Source organism: Rousettus aegyptiacus, unplaced genomic scaffold, assembly GCF_014176215.1.
Source record: "Rousettus aegyptiacus isolate mRouAeg1 unplaced genomic scaffold, mRouAeg1.p scaffold_m13_p_14, whole genome shotgun sequence".
Taxonomy (NCBI): Eukaryota; Metazoa; Chordata; class Mammalia; order Chiroptera; family Pteropodidae; genus Rousettus; species Rousettus aegyptiacus.
In genome coordinates, this window is record NW_023416289.1 from 24714195 (window position 1) to 24733657 (window position 19463).

The following is a 19463-nucleotide window of genomic DNA, read 5'->3' on the forward strand; positions in this document are numbered from 1 at the left end:
GAAGAGGATTGTGGGAAAAAACACGTGCCTACTTGAGGACTAGTAAGGGACCCAGAATAAGACGTTGAAACAATGCTGATTAAAAGACGACTTTCTTTTAGGTTATTCTCTCTCCCCCTTCTTTCTTTTTATATGAAAAGGAAAAGAAAGTTCTCTCCACCCTTTGAGGTCATTTCCTGACCCATTTGTGAAGTGGAGCGGTTACACTCACTTCTCCCTGCCTGAATGCCTCCTATTAATGCTGCAGATGGCCAGTGGGTCTGCGTGTCCATGAGCTCTGGCACTAGCCAGACCCAGGTTGAAATCCTGCCTCTTCCACTCACCGACTGATGTCCTACCATAGCTAACCCATGACAGGAGCTTTCTGCCATATATATATATACAGGTGGCTTCTCCCCTTACCTATTATGCTTTGAAAAAGAAGTGTCATTTTATGTTCAAGTCCTTCGGGAACAGGGGCTGCTATCTCAATTTATTCTGAACAACCAAGTTGAAGTTTAAGCAAAAGAGATGAGGAGCCCCAGACACTTCCATTTATTGCACTAGATTCCTTTGGCTGTTTATCTGAGGGTAAAAAATGAGGTCAAGAAAAACAATTAAAAATACAAAAATGAAAAAAACAAATTGTATCAGCTATGACCATCATTTCATACACAATAAACATCTTAACTCCAAAAATGCTGTAGACTCAAGATCACAGATTCAAAGTGAGTTCTTTCAATGAAAGCATGTTCTACATGTTCTTTCTCTTGATGCCTGGGGCCAGAGAAAACTCTGATCAGAATTAGCATCTGTCTGGACAGAGGTTAGGAGCCAAAGCTTCCTTTAGTAGTCTCCAAATCTTCTGTTTGCAACCAGTCTCATCTTATCAGCAAGAGATTTGACATGCTTCCCTATACATGTAGACTTTGTGATAATAAATTATACACATATGGTTGTACTAATACGTATATTATAGAACATGTACCAGAATAGAAGTGTTGAAAGGATGGATGGAAACGAATACTGAAGGTCTGAAAACAACAACGAAAAACAAAGCAAAGAAATTCTACCCAGATTTAGCCATTATTCCTTGGGAAATTAGCCCCATGATTCCAAGTGATTGACATTATAACAAGCCTTTCAAAGATCTCTTTAAAAAACAGTGTAGTATGTGATCTGTCACCACAGATCACATAGCACTGGCACACACCTGAAACAGGTGCAGTGAAAAATGAATCCATGGATTTTTCTAAAGCTAGCAAATGAGTCCTGTTGCTTCATATATAACATTTTCAGTCGCAGCAACGTTCATAGATTCAAAAAACGCTGTAACTCAAGCAACTTAGGAGTAAAATGTGTCGACAGCTCTGTAAGTAACCCTAAAGCTGGCTCTAGTCATCACGAAGACATGTGCATCAAAGATACATACGGAAAGCTTGAATAATATTGCTTCATGAAAAAGGAGAATGGAACAAGGCAATATTTCTCCTAGAGAATATGTTACATCATACACTATGTGACGTCAAATAGACACGGGTAGTTAATGAGTCAACTAAATATCATAATTAATCATTTGACTAAGTTTATAAAGTGAGCCGTAACAGAAATCTCACTGGGAAAATGGGAGGTCAATTCCCTCGCATTCTAAGTTCCTTACAACAAACTTTCAGGGCCAGCAGCACTATTTCGATTCTCTGACGGGGAAACAGTCTGAGGGCATTTAAGTGGCTTGCCCCAAGTAGTAACAGGTGGTCTGACACCAGCGCAGGTTCAGTGATGATTTCAAATTACATCCATGAGCTGTCAATTATCGGTGCTTATGAGGTGTATAGCAAATGCATGTAAAACACGTGTATGCAATAAACACTCCATAAATGCTACTTTATCTGGAAGTTTTATCTACCTTGCAAGTGACCTTGCTTCCCTCCCGCTGTGTCGGTTTCTTCCTTTGCCGGTGCAGGCCGGGTCCCAAGCCGGGGCGCCGCACTTGGGGTGCTCCAAGCAGCGGGCGGGACAGCGCCGGCCTCGGGCGGGGGGTGGGGTGGGGCGAGCCGGGGCGTGGGGGGCGGCCCCAGAGGAGTCACGTGGCGCGCTGCAGAGGCTGAAGAAGCAGAAGTAGCAGCGCACGCGTTGTGGGGAGTGCGCGGCAAGGAGTGCCCCGAGCCCGGACGGCGGGCGGCTGCGCGCGGGACCCCGGAGCCGGGACCCGCGGCGGGGGCACGGCCAGGTGGGTGGCCCGGGACCTGTGCTTGGGCAATGAGCGCCCGGTGGTTTGCGTCCGAGGGGGAACTTGCGCCGGGGCGCAGCTGGCACCGGCAGAGCGGGGAGCGTCCTCTGGGTTCCCGCCCGCGGGGCCGGAGGTCCAGGCGGTGAAGGCAGGAGTCCGTGCCGGGCCGCCGACCGCTTCCTCACCCGGGGCCGACGCCACTTTGCCGGGCGCTGCCCTGGGGCGGCCCCGGCTTTGAATGGGAACCCGGAGGAAGCGACGCGGCTTGCGGTCGGGGGGTCGCTCGATCACCGGCGTTCGAGGCTCCTGTGGCCGCAGGGTCCTGCGAGGGGTCGGGCCGTGTTTCTGGCCACCTCTGTGCCCAGGGCTCGCCGACTGCGCGCGGTCGGGCCGGCCCCAGCACTTCCCCGTATTGCACAGGTGGTTGCCGGGTGGGTGGGTGGCGGCGTGATACCACGGAAGGCGCAGCCCTCCCCCAGGAGGGACCAGGAGAGTGTTCGGGGGGACTTGTGATTCTCTCTCCCACCCCGCAAGTGTATGCATATTTCTGTGTGCGCGTCTATGCGTTTTCCTAGTTATGTTTTGGAATCCCAAACAGGTCATTACCCCCGTAGCGGAAGAATTCCAGGGAAAGATGTGTCTGTCCCATTTGGCTTGGGGGTTGGCGTCTGGATTCCGGTCGAGGCTGCGGGGTGGGGGGGGGGGGAGGTAAGGGGGGGCCGGTGGTTTCTTTTAGCACCTCATTTTGAATGAGATTTACAAAATAATGCCCTGGGGTTGGTTAGAGAGCCTGATGTGGTTCAAGGGAAACAGGTGGCCCTGTCAATCAACTTAATTTGAATTTCAGTTCCAGCTGTATGGTCTTGGGCAAGTTGAAGAACTCTTAGCCTCAGTTTCTTCTCCTGGACTCTGGGGCCTCCCAAGCCTACACTCCAGGGCCGTGTTGAGAATTGGGGCTTATCTGTTGAAAGGGTGGGGCCTAGTTCTTCACGCTCTGGCTAAGGGCCCTGCGTGGGGCTTGGGTCATCAGCCTTACCTACAGGTCTACAGGGAGGGCTTACTAATGTAGGGGTTTCATGCAAACCCAGACACTTACCCTATTACAAAGCTGTGTGTACCAGCTCAGGGACAATAACCACTGCAGGCTTCATGGATGCTGAAATTGCCTAATGATGCTGCTGTCTCTCCCAGCTGCCCACCCTCCCCAGCACTCAACCTTGAGAGTGGGATGGTTCCTCTGGAAGTCAAAGCTGAGGACCCCTGTGAATAGCCCTTTGCTGGGTGGAGATGGTGGAAAATGGCCAGTGAGAAAACTTGAAAACACGCCTTAGTTTAGAAAACAATAAAAACACAAAAAAGTAAAGCTCATTCATGATATCACCACTGAAATGAATAGAAAGCCAAGTCATCCTTCCTACCCTCTTCCATCTGGATTCATAAGCAGACAGCCTTTTAAAAATGTAGTTATCTTATACTCATTGGTGTACAGCTCTTCATCTATCTCATGAATCTTTCCAGATTAAATTGCTTATATATAGCCCTCATTCTTTCCAATAGCCATGGCGCACTCTTTAATGTGCATGTCCTATTATTTAGGGGACCCCTCGCCCCTACACACTGAGCAGTGAGTTATTTACTGGTTTATGTCTTTTTCTATTATAAACGATGCTTCCGTGGACATCTTCGTGCATGTTCCTGCACAAATGTTATTGTTGGATCAAAGCACATGTATGCTCTACATTTTAAGAGGTACTCACAGGTTACCCTAAAAAAAAAAAGTTGAACCAGTTCGCATTCCTGCCTGCGATGGCCGACACTGCCTGTTCTCGCAGTGACCACGTGTATCCCGATGCCACAGGGTGGGTGTGAGTGGAGCAGTAACCTCTCTTAAGTTGTAGAAGGGGTGGTTACTTCTCAGGGATGTGGCTATGCTGGACTTTAACAGAGAGCTGTTTTTTGGGATTTTGTATGAAATCCTGTACTAGCCTAATGTGTGTAAAACGCAACAAAGAGAAGAAAGTTCCCCTGCTTTCTGGTTCTGGGCCCTTGTAGTCCAGAAGTTTATTTCGAAGAAAAGGATGTGAAGAGTAGAAATGGCAAAACCTTTAATTGAATCCCAGCCACGTTCGTATTTACAGCATAAGTCATTTTACAGAGTTACCCAGGGAAGCTGAGAAACAGGAACAAAAAAGGGATTTCAAGACTATTTCATTTTTTTTTTTTTTTTTTTGAAAGCAGAAGCAAAATGGAAATTGCTTGTGATGGCTAGTGCCCTCCACTGGGGTCAAGGCCTTGGAGACCTCCTTGCCTTAGTTGAAACATCCAACTCTGCAAGCCTGGGTAGGGAGCTGGCTGGGTTTTGGTGGTTGACTCGAAGGTTCTTGTGGCCAGAAGGATGTCTTTCCAGTTCTTGACAAGAGGCAGCATGAGAGACTTGATGTTTATGGTTGAGCCGGTCCACTGGGCACCTGAGCTGAACATACAGGAGTCCCGGACACTTAAGTCCAAGGCCCTCCCAGAGCCAGATAGAACTGAGTGCCCGGGTAAGTGCCTCCTGGTTGGCGGGTCTAATCGAAGGTGGAGGCGTTGTGTCAGGGCGTTTCCTATTCATGCCCTCCTGCACATTGGCCTTGAGACCTGGGAATGGGGAACTCCAAAGGCTCATGGCTGGGGCGGTCCACGTGATGAAGAGCTGCAGAGTTGGGCCAGGTTCAAATCCTGGTTCTGCCACTTTCCAGCTGTGTCACATGGACAAGTCTTTTAATCTCTCTCTAGAGAGGGACAGGGGCTGCCAGAGTAGTCTCTATCTGGCCACATTCTGCCACAGGATTCTGAATTCCAGAAGGCAGGTGCGGAAGGAGCGGGGGCATGGGATTCAGACCCGGGTTCTGATCCTGATGTGGCCACGTGTCTGCATGACCTCGATCATGTCGTTTCACCTCTGAGGACTTGCGTTTTCACCTCCGGTGTTTCTCATTGAGATAAATGAGATGTATAGCAGGTGGTGGTACCTGGGCCAGAGCAATAAACAGCTATTGGACGAGACTGGCCAGGGGCGCCTTACCCTCAGCTTCACCTGGACTAGAGGGTAAAGAGGTGGAAGGCTAACTTTGGGCAGAGTTTTTGGCACACCCCCTGAGTCCTGCAGGGTCTTTGCCCACTGGTCTGTGTCCAGATGAACAGAGAGCAGGTATAATTCATCATATTATATTATCTCCAGCTGCCAGTACACCTGCAGAGCTGCCTTTGACCATGGGTGTGGAGTGGAGGGGGGCGGGAGGAGGGGGCGAAGGGCAAGCCCTGGGCCTTTCCACATTCCTCCTCATTTGCTTCTTAGTTTCTAGCTCAGGACCTGGCATGTAGTTGACACTGGATTACCATGTGGACCAGCTGGCTGATTGAAGCCCTGCTAAATGCTGGGGGCTGTGTGGACATGGTAGCTTTCAGTCCTCCAGTGTCCCTGGCGGTGGTATTGTTATCCTCATTTTACAGGTGAGGGAGCGAGGCCCTGAATTTGAGCAACTTGGCAGGAGGCTCTGGGGATCAGAGGCAGACTGGCGCAGACGGCCCTTTTGACCACCAGCCTCTCTATGGAGTCACAGCTGAGTTTTGGAGGGAGGGGAGGAGAAAACAAAGATACAGAACAATTGTTGGCAGTGGTAACAATGGGTCAGTCTGAGCAGCACTGATTTTGCATCATCGTCTTAAGGGCCTGAGATATGTTAGTTTCATCCTCGCAAGAGCCTTTGGAGGAGGCACTTGTAATCTCTCTTCTCCTTTACAGGTGTGGAAATGAGGCCTGAAGGCTTAGGTGACTTGATGTAGGGTCTGCAGCTAGCCAGCCTTTAGTTCAAGTCCCCTCTTGAGTGGCAGGCAGTGTGTCTTTGGACATTTGGGAGGCAAAATTGGTAGTGAGGGGTCTGCCGAGCAAGAGCGACTGCAGCATTGAGCAAGGGAGCAACACAATTTCACTCTTGTTCTAAAAGCATTCTTCTGGTTACTGGTCTGAGAGTTGACCATAGGGGTTTGGGGGCAGAAGCAGGGTGACCAGTTAATAGGTGCTTAGAATAATCCAAGTATACGATCCTAGAAGGAACCCGGTAAGGGGTGAGACAGGTTGGGGTCTGGATTTGCTGGTGGATTGGTTTTGGTTGTGAGAGAGGCCAGACAAGGATGGCTCCAAGATATGAGGCCCCAGCACCTCCCTGATAAACATGGACCGTGCAGGGGAATAAGTGGTGATCCGGAACACCTGCTGGACGCTGAGCAGCACGCCAGGTGCTTTGCTTGCGACATCACATTCCACACTTCCTAATTGTCCCAACACTCCCGTTAGAAAGGATGGAACTGAGGCGTGCAGAAGTCACACAGACTTTCCGGGGCCACACCGTCAGGAGGAACCTACACCAGGATTTGAACTCGAGGCTGGTGGGCCCTGACATTCTCTGTCCTCTTGGCCCCATTTCCATGCTGAGGTCTCCACAGACATTCTGAAGGTTTTTTTTTCTTCTGTTCCCAGTTTCACTTAGGAAGTAAAGGGACGCTTAGAAATCTCTAGGCAGGATAGTAAAAGATGCTGGGGGTGGAGGGTGGGAGCCAGTGTGGGCCGCTTTGGCTATTCAAATATTCTACAGCATAGAAGTGTGCGGAGGGAGAGGCTCACTACCAGGCTGGGGTGATTTGGTTATTCAAAGCCTGGATAACGGTTGGGCCACTGAGGTCTGAGACCTCCTCCCATACCTCCACTTCCGTTTAAACTTCAGTGTGTCCTGTGTGGGATTTGAGTGGTCAGCAATTCATGCTGCCACTAGAGTCTTCTCTTCAACTCACCCTGATAGGCATGAGACAGGATTTTAGCTCTTGCAGTCCAAGCCCTGTTAACTAAATCCCGCTCAGTTAACTCAAACCAAGTCACTCCTTTATTCTGCCCTTCCAGCCTCTTTGTTCCCTCGCTCCTTCCTTCTCCCTGGAGTGGCTGACAATGACCACCATGGTCAACGTGGACACCCTTCCGGAATATGAGAAGAGCCAGATCAAGAGAGCCCTGGAGCTGGGCACGGTGATGACCGTGTTCAGCTTCCGCAAGTCCACCCCGGAGCGGAGGACCGTCCAGGTGATCATGGAGACGCGGCAAGTGGCCTGGAGTAAGACGGCTGACAAAATCGAGGGCTTCTGTGAGTAGCCGCTGGACAGGGCAGTGTGGCCGGTCCTCCCCAAGTTCTGGCCTGTGCACCTTCTCCCCTTCCCGCCTTCACTTGTCACTGTAGTTGTTATTGGTTTGATGCCTTCTCGTTTTCTAAAAATGAGTGCGGCCACTTCGTCTGCATCTCTGATGGGACTTAGAGCAGGTGAGGGAGGTTCAGACAGTTACTGGAGAAGTAACAGGCCCGAGTGGGTCAAGTTGGGCAATGACATTCAGACAGCTCGCCTGGGCAGGCAAGGGGTGCTCTGTCTGACAGCATCAGGGATCATTTGGTTGCTGTGGATGGTCATCCTGTCTGGCCTCTGAAGGGCTAAATGGCCAGAGTGGAAACTCGTAGCTCAGAAGCCAAATAAATGCTTGTTTTGTTTCACTGCAAACCACAGAATGAGAGGCCTTTACGTCAGCTGCATGTGGACAGGACATGCCACCGAATGTCCTGTAGCTTTGACATGAAGCTGGTCCAGTGGAGGCATCTTCCCTTCCCCACCCCCCTTAGATTGGACAATTGGCTCAGTTCCTAAAGTTTCTAAGACTTTTTGACAAATGGACTCAGAAGACTTAAGCAGCTTTCAGCTGCAGGTACTTGCTTTAATTTGCATTTTTATTGACTGCTCTTTAATTGAAAAATTAAAACGTACGCTTGGGGGAAAGCCAAAAAAGTCATAAACGTTTCTCAGCCCCCATCCCCTGCTCCACAGGCAAGCTCATTATCAGAGTCTGTTGTCGTCCAGAAGTATTCTCTGCTTGTGTGATGTGTGCGTTGTGTGTTTTGCACAAATGGATCCTTACTACACACACTTCTGCGCCTTGGTTTATTTTTTAAATTGAGTAACCATCTTGGAGGTGGTTTCTCAAGCGCACATTGAGCTGCCTTCTCTCGTGGCCGCGTAGTATTCTGGCTGCAGTGTAACCCCTAGAGAGGGGGCATTTGGGCTATTTCCAGTCTTTTGCTATTAGCTGCAGCTACTGTACTTGCATTCTTCTTCTTTTTCTTTTTCTTCATTGAGATGGAATTCGCATACCAGAGAATTTACCCATTTAAAATGAACGATGCACTGGTTTTGAGTATATTCACAGGTGTGTGCAACCACCATTGCAGTCCGTTTTGGAACATTTTTATCACCTCAAAAACAAACCCTGTACCCATTAGCCATCACCCTCTACTCCCCGTCCTTCTCCCCTGCCCTAAGCAACCATTCGTCTTTTTTCTGTCTCTCTAGATTTTCTCGTTTTGGACATTTCCTTGAATAGACTCATGGCTTTTTGTGTCTGACTTCTTTCATTTAGCACAATGTTTTCAAGGTTCGTCCATGTTGTGGCATGTATCGGTACTTTGCTCCTTTCTCTGGCTAAATAATATTCCACCGCATCGATTTTCCACAATTTGTTTGTTCATTCATTGACAGTTGGGTTGTTTCACTTCTTAGCACTTCGGAATAGTGCTGCTCTGAGCAAGTTTTTGCGTGGATGTACGTTTTCATGTCTTGTGTGTGTACACTGAGGTGTCGTTGCTGGGCCGCGTGGGAACTCTGTTTAATCATTTTAGGAACTGCCAGACTATTTTTCAGGCGGCTGCTCCATTTCGCATTCCCACCAGCAGTGCGTGAGGGTCATCCTCACATTGTTCTTTCATGCACCCACACGGGTATATTTGAAGGACAGCTTTCTAAAAGTGCGATTTCCGAGTTAAAGGGTACAGGGTATTTTAACTTTGGCAGTTTGGCGACACCCCACAAAAAGCCCATGAGACGTGAGAGTACCTGTTTCCCAAACCTTCATCCACACTGCAATGGGGGGTGTCCTGAATTTGGCCATTCACAGGTGGACTCTAGTGATTTGACGTAGTTCTTCATTTGATTTCTCTTATGAGTGACACTAAACAGCTTTCTGAAAGGTTTCTCCTGGCTTCAGAGCCAAGCAGGCCTCAGATGGCCCAGCGACAGAGCCCCGCTTTGAAGATGTCCGTGTGTGGAGGCAGCCAACCTTCCTCTCAGTTTTGTTTGTTTTAGCAACACTCGACCTCCCAGGTGGCCCCAAAACCTGTCACAGCTGGGGTGGGGGCAGGACCTGCAGGGGGTAGAAGGGGCATTGACTATAAATACAGGTGTGCTGCGCTGAGAGTGGATGGGGTTCTTTCTCTTCTGGACCTGCCAGTACCAAGCTTGGCTGACCCTCAGAAACACCTGGGGTTGAGAGAGCTCATAAGTGTCGGCTACTGGAACCTTCCCCTCAAGCTTGTTCTTAGAGGCATGAGACAGGATTTTGGCTCCTGAAGTCTATGCCCTGTAGTTCTCATCATTCAGTTAACTAACAGCAGCTCCTTCTCTTGGGAGTGGCTAAGGATGACTGTTGTTCACCAGGTGGGTTGAGACTCAGTACAGTATTTTAATAGGCTTCCCAGTTGACCCTTGTAATTAGCCAGGTTTGGTATATACTGTTTGAGAGCCCTCCCTCCACGCATCCATTTACCCGTCCACCCACCCATCGTTCCATATTTAAATGCCTGCTCTGCCAGGCACTGTTCTAGGTGCTGAAGATACAGCAGTAATTAGATTAAACTCCTCACGGAGCCTGCATTGTTTCATTTAGGACAGGCAGCCTGGGGCTTGACTTCCAGCACCATTTGATGAGCTTTGCTGTGTGACTGCGGCGACCAAGTTACATCTGCTTTCTGAGATTTAATTCTCTTATCTGTAAAATGGAAATAATAGTGGTGTCCACCCCACAAAGTTATGGTTGGGAATGAATAAAGGAGGAAATACCTCGGAGGGGTTCAACGCGGCGCAGAGTGCGGGATAAGCGCTCAGGCTGCGGGCAGTGCTGCTGTTACTTTTGCCATCGTTGCTGATGTGTAGCGTCCAGCTTTCCAGGGCGGCACAGTCTTGCTTAGGTGTCTAGACTTCTGGAGAGCAGTGGGGATCCACGGAAGGGTACCCAGAAGAGAGATGACGTGACTGCGTTTTCGAACGTGCTCTGGCAGTCCTGTGTGAGATGGCTGTGTTGGTGGTGGTTGTAAAGAGACAAGAAAGCCAATTCTGGGGAAAAGGGTTAGAAATGGTGTTCCCTGGACCACTTTGGGTCCTGGGTGGGGATTCTCAGGGTTGTATTCACAGCCACCCGCTGTAAGTCTGGCATCCTGAGGGGAACCCCCCAGCCGTAGCCTTCCTTCCGGGGTTCTTAGGGGAACTTGCAGGTTACTGTGAGGTCCGCAAAGGGTCAGGCAAGCACGAGGGAGCACAGCGTGTGCTTATGGGATACTTGACAAATGGCATGTGACTTTTGCCAGGTCATGACCCGTGCGTGGGTCTGGGCGAAGATAGGCACATGGCTTCCACTGACTAAAGTAGCAAGTGGTTCTCAACGAGGGTAATTCCCCTGGGGCATTTGGCAAAGTCTGTAGACATTTTTAGCTGTCATTACTGGGGAGAGGGTGCTCCCGGTATCTAGCAGGGCAAAGCTGGGGATGCTGCTAAACATCCCGCAATGATTTCCAGTACCGAACGTCAGCGGTGCCACGGTTGAGAAACTCTGGCCTCAAGTCATATGCTTACTTTGCTTAGAGCCATAAAATATCGCTGGGAATATTAGGATTTCTCTTGGACTCTGTCGTGACAGAGCTGTTTGATGCATCAGGCCACGTTTGCCGTCATATTGGATGCTGGACTCTGCTGAGAGAGAGGAGGAGGGGCGGAGTTCCTGTCTGGAGGCGAAACAGAGTCCTCAGCCAGCCCCTGCAGGGGCGTGTGCTCAGCACCCCAGTGAGGGTCTGGCCTGAGTACCATGCGAGGAAGAAGGTTTTGTCTGTCTGGGTGTCAGGGAGCTGGTGGAGAATGGGGAGGCCTCCCGGCAGAGCAGCTGCTTTGTGGGGAGCTGAGTGAGGGGTTTGTCAGGTGACCAGCAGGTTGGCTGTCTTGAAGTGAGATCAGTGGTCTCTTGAGTGTGAGCGAGGAAATATGTGGGTCAGAGATCTGGGCAGGGCTCAGCTGGGTGATTCTTCTGTTTTTCATGCCCTGGACCGAGGTCATTTGGTGGTCCTGAACTGGTATGTCACTTGGGCTGGAACGTTCCGGAATCTTCTCACACATCTGGCGCCTCGATGGTGATGGCTGGAGGACCGGACTTAGCTGGAACTGTTGACCGAGCACCTACTGCCTGGTGGTCCCAGGGTAGTTGGACTTCTTAGTGGCCCCAGGGCGAGTGTTCCATGAGTTCCGGGTGGAGCTGCAGGACCTTGCATCAGCAGTCCCAGAATGCCCCTTGCACCAGCTCAGGTCACCAAGGTGTGCTCAGGTTCAAGGAATGGAGAATCTCCTCTCGGAGAGGGAGTGGCACGTGCATCCAGGGTGGGAAGAAACTGGTGGAGACCACCTTGGAGCCAGGGGACCAAGAGCATACCTGGACTCTGGACCCAGACTTTAGACTCAAACCCCTGCCCTACTATCTACTAGGTCCCTCAGTTGACCTGTCCGTCGAATGGGATGACAGTTCCTGCCATATTGGGTGAGAATTAAATGGATCTGGCGTTCCATTTCATATGTGGGAAACATTGCACAATGAGCGAGAGGTGTCTCCCAGCGCTGGCCTCCGTGCGACTCCGAGTGGAGGGAGGAGCTCACGGAAGCGCCACCCACATGTGCCTTCCTCCCTGGGGCACCGGCCGAGCAGACCACAGGGGGACAGCGTCCCTGCTCGGGGCCTTTCTGACTTGAACCTTCAGGGTCTTCCCGCATCTGTTCCTTTTGGGGGGTCTCGAATGCGCCCCGGGAGCGCCCTGGTGCCACCTGCTCGCGGGGTCTGGTAGGGTTGGTGTGGCGATAAGTCACTTTTGAGGGCTTGGACAGCATCCATCTCTACTAAACAGGCTTTTATCCTGAAGTTTTTACTTTCACTTCTCTGTCTGCTTATTTTTGGCAAGTTGCGGCTGCCTGTGAATGAGGGATTCTCAACAGTAGGAGCGGTTCTGTTTTCGTGGTATTAGGTTCTTGGCTTGCCTGCCTAATAATAATAATAATTAATAATAATAATAATAGCAGCAGCCACCTCTAATGAACGCTCGCTGTGTATTAGTCCCGGTGTAAGCACATTACATAGAAAAACTCATTAAATCTTCGAAGTGACCCTGTGAGGCAGGAATTATCTCCGCTTTATTTATGAGGAAACTGAGCCCTGAGGAGACTGACATGCCCAAGGCCCCACGGTCAGGAAGGGGCAGAACTGCAGTTGGCACGCATGCTGTCCGCCTCCGGGGTCTCAAAGCCCCTTCCTGCTCTGTGTTGCTTTCTCCTCCTACATCATCTCAGGTGTTTCGGCTCTGCATGTGACAGAGAAGCACTAGGCTGGGGACCCAAGGACCACAGCTTTGTGCAGACTTCGTTGCAACAGGAGGGAGAGACACCCATTCCTGATGCGTGGAGAGGACACACTCTGCCGGGGGCTGGAGGTGCCAAGGGGATGGAGATCCCAGACGTGCCCTGATTAGTGGGGTGACAGACCCGCCGGGAGGAGACCGTGAACACAGCAGTGTGGCAAGCGCTAACAGGAATGGGGTCGTGCTGTATCGCAGTTGGTTCTGAACGCCATCCTTGGCCTTTTGCTTATTAAACAAAGGAGTATTTTTGAAAGTTGTTATTTTATCAAAATGTTTTCAAAATAGTAGGAGGTAGATGTTTTCTCACTGGCATCTCCTAAGAAGAAATCTATTGTTTGAAAGTGATCTCCAAGCTCCTTCAGTCAAGCATCACCAGAAATGAGATTCAGCCAGTGTCCCCAGGGGCTGTAAACTTATTTATTTTTCAATTGTAGATGTGCAGTTATGGTATATGATAGCTCAGAGTCAGGAGCCTGAGTGCCTGGGTTCAGATGCCAGCCCTGCCACTGAGTTGGGGTGTGACCTTGGACCGCTCATGTCATCTCTTTGTGCCTCCATTTTCACATCCGTAAAATGAGAATAAGTAAAGAACCTCTCTCAGTAGGCTCTGGTGAGGATTAAATGAATACGTGAAACCTGCTTTCAATCGGGCACGGCACGCAGGAGGTAGGTGCTCAAGTATTCGCTGCTTTTGTCATCATCCTTATCGTTATCAAACAAAGGGACGTTGTAGAAAACAGGAGATAAACATTAGAACTTCCATTTATATAATGATTTTCATTGCTGCACCCAATGAATTGTCCTGCTCCCGTCCTGGGATATGTATTCTCCATGTTGGAGCCCGCTGGTGTGTAAAACAGAGCTGCTGTTTTTGTTCCTGACGTCCATACAGACCTGCTTGTGTGCTGGACGGTTGAGGAATTGGTTTCTGTGGTTACGCAAGGGTTGTCTTCTGTCCTGGATGATGATCATTCAGTGTTCTTAGAATTCGTTTCTTTGTTGCTCTAAAGAGGAGCTGGCGTGTAGTGGGTATTATGCTTGGCAGTGGGGATCCCTAGAGGAGCTTACAGTCTCACAGGAAAGACAGAAAAAGCTGAACTAATCTTTGATCGTTTTGATAGCGATGGATGCCAGGAAGGAAAGAAACAGGGCACTGTGACAAAGAGGGCAGGCATCAAGGGAGCCTCTCTGCGAAGGTGACATTCGAGCTGGGATTTGAAGGGTGGGAACGAGGGAGCCATGGGAAGCTCTGGGGAGAGAGCACTCCAGGCAGAGGGCACGGCCGTAAAGCTTCTGCATGCGTCAGTGTCGGCTAACTGCAGGGACAGATGATTTCTTGATACAAATTTCTCATTTAAGTCATGATCCAGTGGGATTGTGGGGTGGGGCTCTGCCGTCTGGTGGCACCACCACCCCCTAAGGCATCTGAGGCCACCTCAGGATCTATGTGTCCAGTGAGCATGTGGGGGAAGAGGAAGAGTGGAAGATGGCTTAGGTTTTGATGAACAAGACCTGGATAGTGGAAGGTTCCCACCTTCCATTGACCACTACTTGTCTGGTGACTAGGTACAAAGGATACTGGGAAATGTGGCCCAGTTGTGTTCTGGGAAGGGTGGGAAATGGGTTTGGTGGGCATCTCCCAGGCTCTTCCACAGCCCCTGACCTTCGAGGTTGCAGAGATGGTTGTAGGAGCCCCACTGATGGCTAGAAAACAGAATGAATATAGGGGTGTGTGTGTGTGTGCGTGTGTGTTGCAAGGATCCAAGAAAATGAACAGCCTTACCACTGGGCCTCATGGGAAGGGGAGCTGGTGGCACTGAAGGCTCCCTTGTCCTGTCTGCGAGAAGAGCCACTGGTGGTGGTGATGTCTCCCCATAGACCAGCTTCATCTGGCCTCTGAGGATTCCTTGCAGCCGTTGGTAGACTCTCCCCAGCAAAGCCTCTCTCCATTTTGACACTCTGTGCCCAGAAGGCTTTGATTTCTCAGCCTCCCAAGAATGGACTCCCAAGAGATGCCTCTGATTGGTGGCTCTTTTTGAGCCAGTATGGGGAGATTGGCTGTTTTGAGGCTATTATCCTTTCTGGTCAACTTTGGTGGGGTTATGGATGGTTTAGATGGCATCTCTTATTGGAGAACAGCGTGTGGCTTTTCAGGGCTTATGGGCAGGGATGGGTCCTTGTAATGGGTTGAATTGTGTCCCCACCATTCATATGTCAGAGCTCTAACCCCCCCCCCCCCATACCACTGAATGACCTTATTTGGAAATAGGGTTACTACAGATAGTTAAGATGAGGTCATGCTGGTATAGGGTCGGCCCTAATCCAATATGACTGGTACCCTAATAAGACATACACACACACGCTCAGGTAGAGAAGGCCATGTGATGATGGATGCAGAGATTGGAGTGATGCATCTGCAAGCTAAGGAGCACCAAAGATTGCCAGCCATCACCAGAAGCTAGGGGAGAGGCACGGAACAGGTCCTCCCTGCCGACAGAGCTGGGACACCCAGCCTCCAGAACTATGAGACAATGGATCTCTGTTGTTTAAGCCACCCAGTTCGTGGTACATCGTTATAGCTGCCCTAGCAAACTAATATACTCCCCTTTAAAAGGGGCCTGAAGGGCAGTGGGGTGAGCCTGGCAATTGATATATCCTTCTGACCACAGATATTAAAGGTAAGTTGGAGTTGGTTGTAAAGGCATTTAGGAGTATCCGAAGTGTCATCTTACTTCCTGGCTACACTGGTCTTGGCTTGGGCCCTGAGGGTGTGAGAGGCGGTGCCATGTACTGGTGAAATGTGGGGCCTAGAGCCAGCTTGCTTGGGTTTGACTCCTGACTCTTATTAGCTGTGTGACGTTGGGCCAGAGACTGACCTCTCTGTGCTGCCGTTTCCTCACCCATAAAATGGGAAGAATGATAGATAGCACCCACCTGGTAGGGTTGTTAGGATCAGGTGAGCTCCTGTAGGTAAGTCATTTAGAAAGGTGCCTGGGAAACACTATGTAAGGTTTGGTCTCCTTATTACGCCTCGTGTTTCTCTCCTGTCTCCTTTTGAATTCTCTACTCCAAGCCTCCCCTTTGGAGGACCTGCTGCCGATCCAGTTCTCTGTGCTCCCGTGGCTGTGGGGTGTAGACATGAGTTTCTTTCAGTCTGGCTTTTAGGGAACTAAGTGTCCCAGCCCAGAACTCCATCTGGCTGTCGGTGGAGAGAGGAGAGGCAGCTGGAGTGTGGACACGTCCCACTCTGAGAAGTGAGAGGGCGGGGCACAGGGAACCTCTGTCCCTTGCAGTGGTGCCAAGACCTGGAATGCAGGTGTGTCCCGCTTTGTGTAATTAGAGGCTCCCGACTGGTTGCTGCAAGTTAAAGCTCTTCAAAGCAGGGGAGGGAGCCGTTGGAAGAAATCTTTTGGTGAATCCTTTTGGAAAGATCATTTCCACCACCTGCCGCTCCCAAGTCTACCTTCGCTATAAATGTGCATTTCCTCATATTAGGCTAGCAAAGTGACACATCTTGTTTTGTTTTGGAAGAGACTTAAGTGCTATGCAGTTTGAAGTGGAAGCCAATCTGGCAAAGCCTGACCTTAGAGCCAGGTCCTTGGCGTCCTCACCTCAGACCGTGAGCTCCGGAAGGCAGGTACCTGTCCTGCTCACCAGGGAGGAATCCCCAACACTTAGTCCGTGCCAGGCCTGCAGTGGGTGCTTCACAAATACATAGCAGACAAATCAGCCTCTGCCCCTCTCATTCTCTCCAGAGATGGCAGTATCTGGGTTAAGTTAGGGCATCTCTGTGACCACTTCCTGTTTAACCGCACACAGTGGTTCCGGTCTTGGCCCTCTGCTTACTGGCCGCATGACCCTGGGCAGTTCACTCCACCCCTTAGTCCCTTTGGGCCTGAGTTTACTCATCTGGGAGATAGGGCAATGGCAAAACTACCCTGTAGGATTGTTGTGAGCATTAAACTCATAAGTGCATGTAGCATGCATGGTATGTACTTGACAGAGGGTGCCTTGTCCTCATTCTGCCAGAGCATGCATTTGTGGCTGTTTGGGGCCACAGGAGAGGGCGTGGTGCAGTCCACACATACAGATGCCTCTTCCTCTTGCCATTCTGTGGCATCGGGGTTGGGGTCCTATTGGAGTTAAGGTCCTTGGATTTGAGAAAGAGGCGTAGGCAGGCAGCTCAGCTCCTGGCTTTCTCTTTCTGCAAGTCTGGGGAGGCCTGGACTTGGAGTAGTGTCAACAGGGCGATGGCGAAGGTGTGTAAACAGAATCAGGGGTGGTACCAGTTTAGGATGAAAGAGGCCTTTGCCAGTCTCCCGGCACTGTTGGGACGATGCTGTAAGATGCCGCTCTCATCTTACACGAGTTGTGCTGGTGGTCATCGTGGGAGACAGTTCAGGGTGGGACAGCAGGTCTGTGCATGTGAAGAAGGATCCTGTTCTGAGAAAGAGAAACATGGACACTTACTAATCTGTAGAATGGAGACTAGCGAAGTTACAGTAGACACAGAGCATAGCAAATGTGGCAGGAAGAGGGGACCCTGCAGAGCTCATGGGGGAGATGCCAGCCTCAGGGGGTCCCAATGGCCAAGTGTCCCCTTCTCACCATGCCCAGTCTCTCCAGGCCACTCCTGGCCTGCTGCCAGCCGCTGCTGGTAGCAGCAGCCCCCTACGCCTGCCTGGGGACCGGCTGGAGGAGGACCTGTGGCCCTGGGGGTGGGGGGTGGCAAGAAGGGCTGAGGCCAGAGTGGCCAAGGCTGAACATTATACCGATTTTCTGTTTAAGAGGGTTCTGAGCTGGTTTCCTCTGACCTTGTTTTATTTCCCTTAATTTAAATTACTTTTTTTTTTCCTCATTGTAGAAGTAACATGTATTCATTAGTAGAAACATTTTAAGCTACAACTGGCTGAGGGTAACAATTCCCTCAGCCTCCATCCAGAGGCCTGTATGCGCGTACACCCTTCCAGATCTTTTTAATGCAAGACATAGATGTATTTTTACAAAATGCAGTCCTTTCATAATACTGCTTAGTATTATGCTCTTTTCAGTTCGCGCTATATTGTGACCATGTTTTATTATTATTGTGAGCTATTTTAGAAGTCGAGAGAGGAGTAGAGACTAAGATGACAAACACCTATGTACTCGAGAGCATGTGCTCTAGGGTCTGACTGCCTGAGTTCAGATTTTGGTTCTGCCGCTTACAATGTTTGTGACCATGGCCGAGTTATCTAACTTCTCATCATACCATCTACATAGAGGGATAATAGTGGTGCCTTGCCACTGGATTCTCATGAGGATTAGGTAAGCTAATTATATAGTATGCTTTTGGGATAGTGCCTCAAAGTATCCCAAAGCACACAATAAGAATTAGCTGCTGTTGCTGCTACTATTATTGTCACTATTATTATTTCTGTGTACCCTGTTAGGCAAAATAAAGGGGATCCCTCCTACCCCCAAAGAGGTCCTCATCCTAATCTCCAGAATTTATGACTCTGTTACCCTATGTTGTAAAAGGTTCATTGCGGATGTGACTAAGTTAAGGATCTTGAGATGGGAACTTATTCTGGATTATCTAGATTATCCGATGTAACCACAAGGGTCCTTGTAAGTGATAGAGGAAAGGAGGAGGGCCAGAGACTGAGAAGATGTGATGAAAGAAGTCAGAGTGGTGAAATCAATGGCCTTGAAGGTGGAAGGGTCCATGAGCCAAGGGAGGCAGGTGGCCTCCAGCAGCTGGAAAAGACAAGGAAACACTCTGGCCTGGAGCGCCCAGAAGGACTTCCTGCAGCCATGCCTGCACCTTGATTTTAGCCCCGTGAGACCCATTTTAGATTTCTGAACTCCAAAACTGTAAGATGATAAATTTGTGTTGTCTTAAGCCACTAATTTTATAGTAATTTGTATAGCAACCACAAAAAATGAATACGCTCTCCTAACCAAGGTAGAGAAATCATAGTATTTGCTTTGGATCCTTATTTTTTTTTTTTTTAAGAAAAAATACTGTAAATACAACTATTTTCATGCATAATCCTCCTGCCCTAGAGGAACCAGAATTACACTTTGATGAATATCATTCCCATGCATTTTTTTTTTTATATTTCAAAAAATGTAATTTGTGCTTAGTATGTAACATATTGTGAAGTATCCACATCGATATCAGTAATGTTATTTTAACTCCTGTTAGTGGTTTCACTCAGTGGGTACACCTTGAGGAATCCACCTGTCCTTTTGATTACACTTAGGTTGTTTCCAGTTGCGCAAATCTTTCCACTCCACACCTCCGTCATGTTTTAAAATGGCACTACTTCTCCACTGTATTTTTTTAATTTTAATTTTATCTTTTTACCAATCTTCTAATTTTGGATATTACGTAGTTCGTTATTTTGCTGTGGCAAACACCGATGCCGGGGACAACATCATAGCTAACTCTCAGGCACATCGCTGGGAATTTCCCTAGGATAAGTTTCTAAAAGGGGTTCTGGAGGAAGGAGAGGCTGTGTCGTGGACTCGGGCGCAGTGTTCAGTTGTCCCCAGGAAAGCTGCACTGACTCATGTGTCACCCTCCACCCTGGCCAGCACCTGGGCATCCACCAGCTTTTCCATTTGTTACAGATAGGAAGCTCATTGGTAAATGAAGGGTCTTGTGAGTGTGGTTTGCGCTTCCTTCTCCTCGTGGTTGG

At 49.5% G+C, this 19463-nt stretch overlaps 1 protein-coding gene across 2 annotated transcripts in view; it reads left to right on the plus strand.

Annotated features, from left to right (window-relative positions):
- The first annotated feature begins 2103 nt into the window (after positions 1 to 2103).
- PLCG2 (phospholipase C gamma 2) overlaps positions 2104 to 19463 on the plus strand; it is a 140132-nt gene continuing 122772 nt past the window's right edge. The window contains exons 1-2 of one of the 2 annotated variants that reach the window (XM_016165884.2): positions 2104 to 2209; positions 7146 to 7383. In XM_016165884.2, the coding sequence (XP_016021370.1) occupies positions 7191 to 7383 (193 nt within the window). In that variant the 5' untranslated portion in view covers positions 2104 to 2209; positions 7146 to 7190. The remainder of the gene's footprint in view (positions 2210 to 7145; positions 7384 to 19463) is intronic. The other variant, XM_016165885.2, reaches the window with a different exon arrangement.